We start from the raw sequence: 14,041 nt of genomic DNA, 5'->3' as shown, positions 1-14,041 counted from the left end.
CAGTATGTCAAAAATCTGAGAAATGAAGTCATATCTCTCTCTTATAATATCGTCCTTATGAAGTGGTATTTAATCTGGAAACAACTCAGGTAAAGATTAAAGGGAGTATTATTCAAATTACTGTGTTAAAACTTTAGTAAATGTATAATCTGTGTTAAAACTAAGTATTTGCTCTCATCCTTATTTTTTAAGGATGAAATAAGAGCTTGAAGGCTCAGTAAAGTAAATGTGTAATTCATGGGCTATATTTATTAAAAGTGTCACAAGATGAACTGCTGTGATGTCAAACAGGAGTAAAAACCTTCCTGATGTAACTTTAATGTTCTCTTGTGAGTCGCCACAAACTGATGGAGGAACTGGAGAGTTTAAAGTGACCGTAACCCGGACGATGCGTCTTTATGATGGATATGACGCGGCCCCGTCAGCTCCATCTGTTCCCACGTTCAGCGTCGCTCCGCTGCCAGAAATCCACCGACGAACATCCATCGCTCCGATTCGGCGACTCCAGACACGGAAGTTAAATTTAGACAGCACATTGTGAAGCAACGACTTAGAGGATGAAACATACAGATGCAACATGGCGTCACCTGCGACACCCACTTCCTGTGGAGGAGGATCCGACATGTAGGAAACGTTTTCTACCACTAAAGTTTAGACGCATGAAAGCGCTGAACTGCTTGGTGACGACACATCGCAGCCACATCACGGCGGTGGGAAGTCGTCAGTATTCGGCCGGTTCGTCGGAGCCGAATACTGACGACGCTTCGTCTTCGTGGGTGAAAACTACCCGGCGACAAATCGAACCAGATGGCGCTGCTGCGACGAGGGACGACCACGACAGGACGGAGTGGGAGATCTCCGGAGAGCCGACAGTGAAGGATGTGAGATCGGCGTCTCCAAAGGCTTAAGGCCAGAAGAAGCCCGGCGAGGGTCAGACTAAACAAAGCCCCGACCCCCGTCTGGGGGACTACAAAGGGCCAGAAGCTGCTCCTCTTGATCCACTCTGAATCCAGAACCAGCACCCGGAGCGGTCGGCAGGTAAACCACTCAAAGGTTCAGATGGTACGATAGCACCTTCCCACGAGGACGACAAATATTATGACGCGTCAGAAAGACGTCAAACATCTCGTCTGCAGGTAATAATCGAGGCGATTGACTCAAAAACAAAAGGGTTAAATCAGAATAACGAGGATTCTTCGTCGGTTTCGGCCTCTGGAACGGCGTCGTTTCCTGACTCATGACATCACTCAATGAACTCACACTTCTTGAAGGGTGATTTTTATTTACTGAGTTTGACAATGAATATGATAAGATCAAATAAAATAGTCCTTTATTAGTCTTTATTGCGTTAATCCATCATGTGTTCATCTTCTCTCTGGGTCTCAATGTGAGAAATTGCTTCGTTCCATAGATTATTGTGAAATAAAATGTATCTTCTAGTGTTTTAAAGTTTAATCATGTATGGTAAAATGTCATTTCCACATAATAGGGTTCGATGGGGTTTCATTGGGTCCCGACCAAAAACGCGTCGATAGCGGCGATTCAACGCGTTCCTTTGTTCTCCGTTCAGAAGAATTGATTTACCTTCAAAATGTAGCAAATACGAACGTTTTCCTTCTGTTTTATTACATTTGAGAAACATCGGGCTCTGGAATGAAAGGGTTAGGGTGAGGTCGAGAAATGACTCATCTTCATCACGCGAACCGAACGTCAGCTTCAAAAAAGCGCCGTAACGACCTGCAGCCTCTTGGCGAACGTCTTGATGAGCGTCGTCTCGTGAGAGAGCCAGAGAGGGTTCAGGAACTCAAAAGTATAGAGCGAAGAAATGTGCACGCGGAGATGAAGGAGCTGGTTTTGATCTGCGATACAGTGAGCTGGTATTAGACCAAAGTCTTCATCCAATATCTATTAAGTTTTAAACAAACTCAGATTTCAGATCGACTCATCCCGTATTTATTGTAGCTGTGAGTCAAACCTCTTTCACAATGTTTGTTCAGTTCAGCCTCCTACATATTGTGTACATGTCCTCATTCTAAAGCGTGTGTGTGTGTGTGTGTGAGTGTGTGAGAGCTAAAACAAACCTCGACATGTGGAATCATCCCCCGTAAGAGCCGTGGCACCAGACTCATCCAGACAAGCCTGGATGGCGAGAGCTCTGTGAGAATCCCGTCTGCGGCCTGAATTCCTTTCGGTATTTGCGAGAGAGCTTAATAACCGTTGAATTAAACTAATTACAAACACAACGTCAGCGGCGGCGGCAGATACTGTACGTGCCGGGCTCGGGGGGCGGAGGGGGGCCCTTGAGAGTCGGCCCCTCGCCTGAATCTTCCCCCCTAAAAGAAAAGGCTTGCTCACAAAATAACCAGATTTGTGGATGTTTCCGCGATAGTCTGGATCACTGCAGTGGATCCAATCATATCAAAGTGCATTGTGGGAAAGCAGGGGGAGGTTGTGCAGCCGTCAGTCAACAGGTCAACACGACAACATGCAGCCCTCAGGTTGAAATGCTGACGTTTCACATTTGCTTTTTTTCAGGGTTTTTACGGTTTCATGGAAAACCTGGAAATAGTCATGGAGGTTTAGAATGGTTGTTTCCAGGCCTGGAAAAGTCCTTTAAAAAATAAAATCCCCCAAAGTTGTGTAAAAGTGTAGTAAATGTGTTATATTCATGTGTTCATGACGTTCATTTAGTTATAAATAATGAATCTGCTTTTAAAAGAAAGAGGCTCAAAATATCAGCAGCGTACATACAGGCATCTATATAAATGTTTATTCTTTTCATCAAACTATTGTCTCTCATTCATTTGAGTCATTTAAAGTTTACTGTATGCTTTGAATCCTCATTGTTAGTTTAAATACTACATTTTATCACTTTTTACTGTTTACACACACATTTCACACAATGTTTGCTCATGGACATTTGGTTAAAAGTCATGGAAAAATCTTGAAAATGTGGTTTAAAGTCTTGAAAATTTGGTTAAAAGTCATGAAAATGTGGTTAAAAGTCATGAAAGTTTGGTTTAAAGTCTTGAAAGTTTGGTTAAAAGTCTTGAAAATGTGGTTTAAAGTCTTGAAAATTTGGTTAAAAGTCATGAAAGTTTGGTTTAAAGTCTTGAAAGTTTGGTTTAAAGTCTTGAAAGTTTGGTTTAAAGTCTTGAAAATGTGGTTAAAAGTCTTGAAAGTTTGGTTAAAAGTCTTGAAAATGTGGTTAAAAGTCATGAAAGTTTGGTTAAAAGTCATGAAAGTTTGGTTTAAAGTCTTGAAAGTTTGGTTAAAAGTCTTGAAAATGTGGTTAAAAGTCTTGAAAATGTGGTTAAAAGTCTTGAAAATGTGGTTAAAAGTCTTGAAAATGTGGTTAAAAGGCTTGAAAATGTGGTTAAAAGGCTTGAAAATTTGGTTAAAAGTCATGAAAGTTTGGTTAAAAGTCTTGAAAATGTGGTCAAAGTCATGAAAGTTTGGTTAAAAGTCTTGAAAATGTGGTCAAAGTCAGGCGACGGCTATGGGCGACTCGGCCTTTGATTCTGGGAATCCATAAATCAGTCCACGATGAGACATCTCATTTGAGGTGTTTGTGTATTTTAGGTTTTTATTGGTCCCGAAATGCTCCCTATCCATCTCTGGGCCAACGCAGCTTCTTTTTCTTTTTTTTAACTAGGGAATACACTGTTGAGAGGTTTATAGAAGAGCACTTAAGTTCACAGACGGGTTTACTGCTGGCTCCGCTCGCTCGGCGTGAAACAACAAACATGTCACCGCTCAACACGCAGTGCAACGCTCGCGTCCACGAGCGGCGGCACGAGGACATTCTTGCCTAATTTGATAATCGCGGCGTGAAAAAAAAAACACAAAACCGCGGACTTTAAGTGCTCGCCTGCGTTTAGAGAAAATGAGGTGCAAAAATGATACGGCATGATTACAGGCAGGAGTCAATACATGTGTAGATTGTTAAAATATAATAAAAAGATGACACTCCACTCAGAAGCTGTTTGCAGCTTGAAACGACGCCGCTCTGTTCTTCCAGGGTTCTCACGGTCGCATGGAAAACCTGGAAAAAGTCATGGAGTTTTAAAATGGTTTGTTCCAGGTACAATGTTTAAGGTTTACTGGATGCTTTGAATCCTCATTGTTAGTTTAAATACTACATTTTATTACTTTTTGCTGTTAAAACACACATTTCACACAATGTTTGCTCATGAACATTTGGTAAGAAAAATTTAAAGTCATGAAAATGTGGTTAAAAGTCATGGAAGTTTGGTTAAAAGTCAAGGAAGTTTGGTTAAAAGTCAAGGAAGTTTGGTTTAAAGTCAAGGAAGTTTGGTTAAAAGTCAAGGAGGTTTGGTTTAAAGTCAAGGAAGTTTGGTAAAAAGTCATGGAAATACTGTTAAAAGTCATGGAAATTTGGTTTAAAGTCATGGAAGTTTAGTTAAAAGTCATGGAAGTTTGGTTTAAAGTCATGGAAGTTTGGTTTAAAGTCATGGAAATATTGTTAAAAGTCATGGAAGTTTGGTTAAAAGTCATGAAAATGTGGTTAAAAGTCATGGAAGTTTAGTTAAAAGTCATGGAAGTTTGGTTAAAAGTCATGGAAGTTTGATTAAAAGTCATGGAAGTTTGGTTAAAAGTCATGGAAGTTTGGTTAAAAGTCATGAAATTGTGGTTAAAAGTCATGGAAGTGGTGTAATCCATTGGGCAGAATGTGTCTAAACCCTGTGTTTTATCCTTCTCTCAGTAACGGAGAATCGGGGATGGAATAAGACGAACATGAACATTGGCTTGGCGCCCGCTAATAAAAGGTAAATAAATATAGGAATAAAATGGGAGATACATGTAAATAAATGTCTACAAACCATTTTTTGTGTTGTCAGACAGATTAAAGAGCTGATTTGTAATTTTCATTGTTTCATTTGTCCACAAACTAAAAGCAGCGTTCATCAGAATGATCCCTAAAATATGAAGTTATGAAGTGCTGCAAAGGGGATTCAACGAGCACAATAAAAACATGAATAAAAACCCGCCTACTTGAACGTTTTCGCGCTTTTTTCTTCTTCCGAAAGCTGATCTGAAAAGCATCCGACTGTCATCCCGACTCCTCCGGTAACGCGACACCGGTCACAGGGCCAGAAAAGTTTCACTTATCAAAGAGAGAGAAACCTGTGGTTGTTTTACTGGCGGTCTAGAATGTCTGTGCTGCCTCTCGAGGGGTATTAGTGTGATTTAGTGTAATCCAAATAATCACCGAAGGCAAAGCGGCGCTCCAAGAAAAGCACTTCTGCGGTGCCGGCGCACAATCGTGCTATTTATCATTCCTCGGTAAACATGTCTCTGCGTTACATGCATTTTTAACCCACACCCTTATTTTGCTGGATGCTTTACACCTTCTGCCGTTTAAATAAGACATTTAGCGTATCAGCACACGCACGAAACAAAACAAAAAATCATCTGCTGGAGGGATGAAGACTTAATTTGAGTGCGTTTAGGAGCCGATCACTAAATCACCCTCGTGCACCGACAGATCGCGGAAGAGAAAAAGTACGCCGAAGACGAGACGCCGGAGGCGTTAAAACACGTCGCGGGAAGAGCGGCGTTCCTCTCTTCTGGTGAGGAGGAGGAAGGAGGATCCTTCCTCTCGGGATCCCCAAAAAGAAACTCTTCGGCTGCGGGTCTGGCCTCCTGACGGCAGCGATAGACCTGGAGGAATGTGGCGCCGGCTGCCAGAAAACCACAGAAGCAACACAATAAAAAGGGAAAGGGAAAGGAAGAGGACCCTCGGTGTGCCGGTGCAGGGAGGCGGTAAACTTGGTATGCGGCGCTGACGTTGGCCCACGATGGAGGAGCAGCGCCTCCAGAGGAGGTGCCAGTCTGTGGCGTGCTCGGCAGAGAAAGCACAATTATATTTAATGAACAGCGTGGAAAACAAATAGCTGGCATTATCTTCCGAGTCTGAGCAACGCGAGCACCACGAGCTGTTATTGCCGTCGCCGTTGTGCAATCAAGTCCGCGCCGGCACAGACAGGCAGCCGAGCGTTTTACACATCCAGAGACGTGCAACCGTAAAATAAATGAAAAGGCGCTCGTGTTGATTGCGGCGCGTTTCCACGCTCGCTGCATTTTCTGAAGAAAAAAAAAAACGCTGACAGACGAATATGTGGGCGATGAGTCAGAATAAGTAGTTTTTAAACCTTTAGCTTCGTAGTATTAATATTTTTATTTTGTCTGTACCGTAAAAGTCGGGTTTCAACCCGCTACTACCTTCAGTGGTTGTCCCCGCTAGCTACCCGCTTTAGCCAGCGAGCGCTCCAGATAGCAGCTGCGCTAGCTGGCTATAGCTTGGGAGCTAACGGGTACAACCACCGAAGGTAGTAGCGGGTTGAAACCCGACTTTTACGGAGAAGAAGAAGAAGAAGACAAGCGTTGAGAGGCTCCAGGCAGCATTACTGAGTTACCTTTGCAGACAGAGAGGCTCCTGGGAAATCTGAGCTGACGCTAAGGGGGGGGTGGGAGGAGGCAGCAGAATAACTATATCACTTTCTTAAGCTAATTAGCTCTGCACATTACCAATCAGAAGAACTCTGAGCGGCCGGCCAAAGAACATATTAGTCTTGTATTTTCCAGAGACGACGACGTGGCGTTGAAGACGGATTCCATGCGTCTGATTTGCGTCGCCGCCGCTCACGAGCCCAACGAAACCCGAACCCGTCGCTTCAGCCGGTTCACGTGAAACGCTCCGACAGGGGTTACATTAATAACTGACAGCTCACACTGTGCGTGTGTGTATATATATATGTGCAAAATCATGTAGATAAATACACATTTATTTCATGGGATCTACACTTTACACTTATTCTTTTTCTTCTTACTGTTTTTTATTACAGCTTTACTGTTTATTTATATAACTTTATTTTTATTTACTGTGTGTCTCTTGTGTGCAACGCTGCTGTAATCCTGTAATTTCCCCACTGCAGGACTAATTAAGGATTATCTTATTTTTTTACACTTTATTTTTAAGGTTTCTCTTGACAATATTTATATATATATATATATATATATATATATATATATGTTAAACATTACATTATAAGACAGCGTGTTCTATTATAAGATCATTGTCCGTATCATGTTAAATATTATTGTTTTATTTGGCCTCTTATGTACATTTCTACTTATTTCTGATCGTATATTCTTAGACATTTTGTAGGATCCTGGTTTCTTTGCCCGATGATGCTGTTTTATTGTGTAATTTAGAATATTGTTAAGTCTTCAAATGTATTTAGAAACTGTTATAAATAAATCAATGCATTGAGGATAGAAGTGTGACTGTTAATGTTTTTCAATTTATTTTCCAGATTCATATTTTGCTCATTTTCCTCAGATTTTTCCAAACGCTGTTGGTGATGCTTGGACTTCTTCATGGAGTGAAGATTCCTGCTCTCAGTAAACCAAAGGAAACACTTTAAACACTCAATGCTCAACTCCCACCACTAGAGGGAGGAAAAACACCACAAATCTGTCGGAGCCGGTTTGGTGCAAATGCATTCAGAGCGCCCTGTTTTGAATTTCTTTGCCAATCTTGTGCCAACAATGAATGGAAGCCCATTTTCACCACACACCAAAAAAAATTAGGACCAAAAATTAAAATTAAAATTAAAAAATTAGGACCCAAAAAAAAAAAAAAAATTAGGACCAAAAAACAAAAACAAAAAAAATTTAGGACAATATTTTTTTTTTTAAAAATCAACTTTTTTTTTTTTTCGTTGCCTTTTTTTTGTTGCCTTAAAATAAAAGGCAACGAAAAAAAAAAGTTTCCCGTTTTATTTCAGGAGAGAAATGAGAACTTGACTACTGACTACAATTGTCAAAATTACAGTTACAGCCTAAATATAATTGTAGCTAATATATGTACACACAAAGTGTGTTGTTGTTGTCATTGTTGTTCCATTAATCAGCTTAATGTGATTTATTAAGTCTGTTGTGTCCTCCAAGACCGCTATGTGATGTGTGTGTTACAATGCATGGTTTTACATCGATATATATATATATATATATATGAAATATAAAACAAAGCTAGCTTACGCTTTAGCTAACGGTAGTTGAACGTGGCTAACGCTAGCTGCGTTTGTCCAGCAAAATGTTTCTTCATCTCCATCAATAAAGTCATTTTTTGTTTTTATCTTGAATGTTAGACCTTAAAAACTTCCTTTCTAATTGATTCATATAATTTTTTACGTTATTTAAAAGCAGAAACAAAGTCCTCTTTTTACTAAAAGACCATCAACTTGGTCACACGTTGTCCATGTTCAACCACAGCTTCAACTTTACTTGCATCACTGGGTTGAAACACAATATGTAGGTCAACGTAAAGATCTCTCCATTGTGGGAGACAGACAGTGAAACACCCAAAAACCATCAAAGTGACCTCATGTAGGAAACACATGAGTTTTCTTCCCTCAGGAAACATCTGGGCCAACACTTCAGTTTCACAACCGATCGGCAGACAGAAGAATCGGGGAGGCAGGAGGGCGTTGTCGGGTTTTCACTTTTAACTCTGTGGTAGAGCAGCGATTATCGGGGCAACCAGGAAGTGACCTCGTAATTCATTGTTTCCACTGAGAACTCCTCTGAGGCGGCGAGCTGTCGGCTTCTGCTGTGAACCAGCCATTTCCAAAAGAACGGGGTCAAGGTTTCATTCATTATGATCGTCGAATAAATCAGCAGAATTTCTACGTTGTCTCATATTTAACATCCGCAGTTCACCTTTAAACCTGCACGATTGTATTAATCTGATAATTATACTGAATTTATAACCTTGAATCTCGCCGACTTATCCTCAACGATTCATATATCTGTCGAAAAGTTTGACTTTTTTTGTGTTTTCCTTGAAAGCCAACAACACGCAGACTTTTAAGTTTAACCAACAAAACAATTTAGTTAAGTTTAGCCAACAAAACAATTTAGTTAAGTTTAGCCAACAACACTATTTATTTAGGTTAAGGCAACAAAAACTAGTTAGTTTTAGCCTAAAACACGACTTAATTAAGTTTAGGCAAAAAGTGACGACATTACTTTTCTTGCTAAATTTAAAATGCAGCTTTATTCATTTCCATAACAGCAGTATTACACAGTAATAGGCTTTTCGTGACCAGATTAAACCTCATTCACTGGAATCAACACCGAGGCACAGCCCGAATCAATACATTACTGACTCAGATATATTTTATCTTTGATCATTTGTGCTCATAATAAATCAGCACAGAGTCCATTAACATGATCTTTGCATAAGTAATGAATCACGAGAAGCTTATTGTTTAGCGTTTCTCCCCAAATACAGATTTATCACATTCACTTCATTAAAATGAATTAATCTAGTGAAATTGAAATGGACAGTGGGAAGATTCCAGTGTCTAAAACATAAAGTAGAATAAATCAAATGAGCATCTCTCATTCCTATGGAAGCCCTGAGGGAAGAAAATATAATGTAGTGATGGATCACAAGTTAAAAGTTTGATCTGAATAGTAGATTAATACATTAACTCTAAACTCAAAGTACATGTATTGAGGGTTTCCAAGCTTTGTAAATGAAACTATTTTATTTAAAAAAAAAAGGTGCACCTCAATCTCTCGTGGCCAAAATAAGTTCAACAATGGGTTTCTTTTTTGCTAAGTAAAACAAACGTTTTTCTCTTTTTATAATTTACATGAAATATTTCATATATATATATATATATATATATATATATACATGTATATATATATATATTCTTTTTTAATAGATCACCAGTTGTTTTTTCTCATTTCTTCTCAGGGCTTCTGTACATTAAACATGCAAAATAAACACATTTCAATGAATATTTAAAATGATGAACTCCTATGCACGAAGCTGCAATTTGAACTGATCATTGTTCCAACACATAGAACCCAAAGTAATAAATCATATATTAGTACTTTATATCAACATTTAAAACAATAAAAGGTTTAGTTAAAGCTCCTAAATCCCAGAGTGATCTCAGAGTGATTGCACACAACAAAAAGAGAAAATATAGTATTGATTAACACAGTACTATGAAACCAGCCGAGTCATGCACGCCACGCCTGATGGACCGCATGCTGCAGGACGAGTAGCGCTCACGCCATGCCACCATGGTGGCATGGCGCCATGAAACCATGAAACCATGCCACTATGCTGCCATGAAACCATGAAACCATGCCACTATGCTGCCATGAAACCATGAAACCATGCCACTATGCTGCCATGAAACCATGGTGGCATGACGACGTGCCGCCATAAAACCATGCCACCATGCCGACATAAAACCATGCCACCATGCCGCCATGAAGGCATGACGACATGAAACCATGCCACCATGCCGACATGAAGGCATGACGACATGAAACCATGCCACCATGCCGCCATGAAGGCATGACGACATGAAACCATGCCACCATGGTTTCATGTCGTCATGCCTTTATGGCGGCATGGTTTCTATCGCCATGCCGCCATGAAACCGGCATGTAACCATGTCACCATGTCATCATGCCACCATGTCACCATGAAACCATGCCGCCATGCCACCATGCCACGTTCAGAGGAGTCGGAGTTGATCTTCCAGCGCGAGGACACCGGCGAGAGGAAGTCACAACTGGTCCCTCCGTCCCGCCGGCCGCCTTCACTTCTTCTGGCAGTAGTCGCCGTATTTGCTGCAGGCCTTCTGCATGTTGTTGAGGAACTCTGGAACCCCGGTCTGCCGGAGACAAACGCACAAAGGAGCATCTGTCACGCACACGTGTGCCTGAGCAACACACACACACACACACACACACACACACACACACATCTGCTGACGATAAGGACAGAGAACCGCAAAGCAGGCGGAGGCCCGAGGAGGGAAGCCATCTTTAAAAAGCTTCGTCAAAAAGGTCCAACGTGTGCACGAGAAGCAGAACGGGTTTCTTCATGACGCGTCAAGTGAAAAGTTTTCCAGCCGTCAACACATTTAAATCTTCGTCCATTACACCGTCAAAATGTTTTAAAACAACTGTTTTAAGGCTCTGTAATCCATATCAATGGTTTTTTTCTTTGCAAACCCTGGTGTCATGTGACCCGTCTGCTGGCTTTTCTTTCCCGTGTCCTGCAGCTAAAGAATCATAATCATAATCCCACCGGCAGCCGCTGAAAATCACACAAATCCCTGTGTGTTGAGAAACACAATAGCGCCTCCAAAGCCGCCGTTTCCTTCTACTGGAGCTGAAAACATCACGTCAGAGGAACATGGAGCACTCACCCCCGCGGCCCAGTTCACCAGCCAGGTAGGAATGTTGCCACCGGGGTTATCGAAGTAATTCATGAACACTGAAAGAAAAGCACAGGTCTGTGTGTGAGGCGGGTTTTCCCTGATAAAAGACAAATATTTCTTCTGGTATCTGAACAGATGTATATCCTCTATAAATGTACATATGTTAACTTGCTGTCGGTCCAGAGTGTCTGTTATACTCTTCTGATAACTTTACTTTGAAATAAAAGCGTTTTACTACTCTTAATACGTCCCGTCGTCCCGCCGCTACCTTTGGTCCCGCCCCCGCCGTCGCTCTCCAGGGCGACGCTCTGCTTGTAGTCTCTGACGCGCAGCACGCCGCTGCTCTCGGCGCACGGCAGCTCCGGCGCGCTCCTGGCCAGCACCACGCGCAGCGTCCTGCCGTCCACCTCCAGGTCGCGCCGCTCCCTCACGTACACGTACTGAGGGGTCCAGCGGGTTAAGAGAGACACACACTCGATGCCCACAGAGCTCAACGCACGCTGAAATGTGCCCGCGCTGCGTCAGAAGGATACGTCTCTGTTCGACAGAGGAAACGGGTACTTCACTTGCCAGTAGATCGCCGTCTGCCCGCTGAAGTCCGTCTCATAGAGGTCTGCGTGTGGAAAGTAAGAAGTTGTTTTTTCTTCTCCAGGAAGCGAAAAGGAATATTTGTGTTGGGAAAGTTAAAGGAAAACACTTGACCAAACTACACAATAAGAAGTAACGTAAACGTCGGGTTACAAGGCGCTACTACCGTCGGTGGGTGTCTCCCCGCTAGCTCCCGCTGTCGCCTACTAGCGCCGCTGCTAGATAGCACCTAGCTCCCCACTGTAGCGTTAGATTGCTACAGCTGGGAGCTAGGTACAGCCCTAGCTAGCTAAAGCGGGGAGCTAGCAGCAGCGTTAGCTTGCTACAGCAGGGACACCCACCGAAGGTAGGAGCGGCTTGTAACCCGACTTCTACGGTAATGAAAATAATAATACACAACAGAAAGTGCTATTTTGGGGGAAAGGAAAGCTACTTAAAACAATCACTAGTTGTTATAACTATGTGAACTCAAACTGTGCTTCTGGTTTTAGACTCGGCAGCAACAACAACGTTACCTGCGTTACTGCAGAGGTGCATGGAGACCAGGACAGAAGATTAAACAATGAATCAAAAGAGAAGTTGCATGTGAACTTGAGGACCAGGAGGGAGAGTTACTTGGGATGGAAAGGACCTTTTTTTTTTAATTTATGTTTTTTCATACCTTTCACATACGTGTCCCAGTGTTTCCGGTAGGCCAGGTCCATGTAGACGTCCGCACACAGCTCTGCGCTGCAGGTTGCGAGCACGCCAAAGACTTTGTACTCGTAAAGACGAGTTTCCTGAAAAAAACACTTGTAAGTCACTTCATAACAAAAGCAGACGACATGCTACACACACAGTAAAACACACACACACTGTGATTAGAGCCAGTCTGCGTCACACCCTCTCTGTGTGTGTGTTGGATTTCATTCAAGAGAAACCGCAGAAACAGGTGTGGACGCTTCTCTTCACTCACACTTATAAACCTGACACATTTGTCTGCACTGATTTTTTTTTTTTGCATCACACCAAACTCCATTTACAAAAACATAATTTTAAGGCTGGTCTTGTTTTCTCTTTTACATATTAAAACTCAAACTTCCATAACTTTTTATAATATATATTTTTTATCATGAATGGAACTTTTTAATGAATAAATAAATATGACATAATTCGCCTATTTGTCTTTTCTTTTTTTCCTTTATCACATTATAATTCAAGAGCAGTAAGGGAATTGAGAAAATTGGTGGATGGAGCTTTAAAACTAGTATTTCATTTAAATTTGACTTGTTTTATTTTAGGCTTGGTGTGTGCCGAGTTAAAGTATGAACCTTTCTGATTTCATATATCTATTGAATCCGGTTCGACGACGTGTGTGTGCGCCCAAAAAGAGCGGCGACGTTAAATTGACAGATTTGCAAACGGAGTTTGGCTGGAACAGGTAAAGCCGGTCCGACAGCTTTCCCTCTCACTCTCAATTTCCGGGTCATTTCCCAATGTTGACCGCCAGGTGTGTTTATTAATGTCGCCATTAATTAACCACATTAACGATATACATCTCGCATTGTTGTTTTTGGTAAATGAAGACATGAAATGGGGTTTGATACCGACGCTGCGGAGGAACGGACGGCAGCGGACCCATTCATTCAGTCGCGAGCGGCTTCCTGTATTTGTGTATTTATGTACTCGTGTACTTGTGTTTTTCTACCTTGTCGTAGAGCCGATAGATCTTCACTCCCATCGTCTCCACGAACAGCTCCCATCCTCCCTCCAGCCGCGGCTCGTCCAGCTCCCTCCAGGCGCTCTGAAACTCCTCATCCGAGAACTGCGGCGACATGACGGCTGCTGTCCACCGCTGTCCGTCACGAGACCACCGCGCTTCCGTTGGCGGCTTTCAAAATAAAAGAGGGGCGCGGTCAAAGGATTTGTGTCCTGTAACAACGTATTGTGTTTTATGTTTGTTGTTTTATCTTTTACACTATGTGTGCGTCATTATAGTACAATATTATGCTATATAATATACAAAACAGAAAGACTGGACAGGTATAGGTAGAAGCAAAACATGCTTTTATATTCCGATCCTAAATTATTATTATCAATTAAATCACATAATTAATTTGAAATAAAGAAAAAATGTATATATATTAAAATTATTTTAATTTTTTTTATTTATAATTAATTATCTGATT

At 41.6% G+C, this 14,041-nt stretch overlaps 1 protein-coding gene across 1 annotated transcript; it reads right to left on the bottom strand.

The window, feature by feature from the left end:
* Nucleotides 1-9,772: 9,772 nt before the first annotated feature.
* Nucleotides 9,773-13,704, bottom strand: pctp (phosphatidylcholine transfer protein). The gene is made up of 6 exons (XM_068578956.1): nucleotides 13,561-13,704; nucleotides 12,535-12,652; nucleotides 11,819-11,898; nucleotides 11,554-11,725; nucleotides 11,274-11,341; nucleotides 9,773-10,733 (listed from the first exon to the last, which is right to left on the bottom strand). The coding sequence occupies exons 1-6, from the start codon at nucleotides 13,687-13,689 to the stop codon at nucleotides 10,659-10,661; spliced, it is 642 nt and encodes a 213-aa protein (XP_068435057.1). The 5' UTR covers nucleotides 13,690-13,704; the 3' UTR covers nucleotides 9,773-10,658.
* Between the last annotated feature and the right edge of the window lie 337 nt (nucleotides 13,705-14,041).

The sequence above is a fragment of the Clinocottus analis genome, unplaced genomic scaffold, assembly GCF_023055335.1.
Source record: "Clinocottus analis isolate CAN_PGR_092001 unplaced genomic scaffold, fCliAna1.0.p SCAF_16, whole genome shotgun sequence".
NCBI classification, from domain to species: domain Eukaryota; kingdom Metazoa; phylum Chordata; class Actinopteri; order Perciformes; family Cottidae; genus Clinocottus; species Clinocottus analis.
Note: the sequence above shows the minus strand (reverse complement) of the source record. Positions and strands in the feature narration are given on the sequence as shown.

What these genes read in the sequence shown, in the direction of transcription:
- pctp (XM_068578956.1), bottom strand. Translation starts at nt 13,689, where the DNA reads ATGTCGCCGCAGTTCTCGGATGAGGAGTTTCAGAGCGCCTGGAGGGAG. An exon ending in CGGCGGGGGCGGGACCAAAG is followed by an intron (nt 11,342 to 11,553) that starts GTAGCGGCGGGA and finishes CTTTTCTTTCAG; the next exon opens with TGTTCATGAATTACTTCGAT. An exon ending in TGGTGAACTGGGCCGCGGGG is followed by an intron (nt 10,734 to 11,273) that starts GTGAGTGCTCCA and finishes TGTCTCCGGCAG; the next exon opens with ACCGGGGTTCCAGAGTTCCT.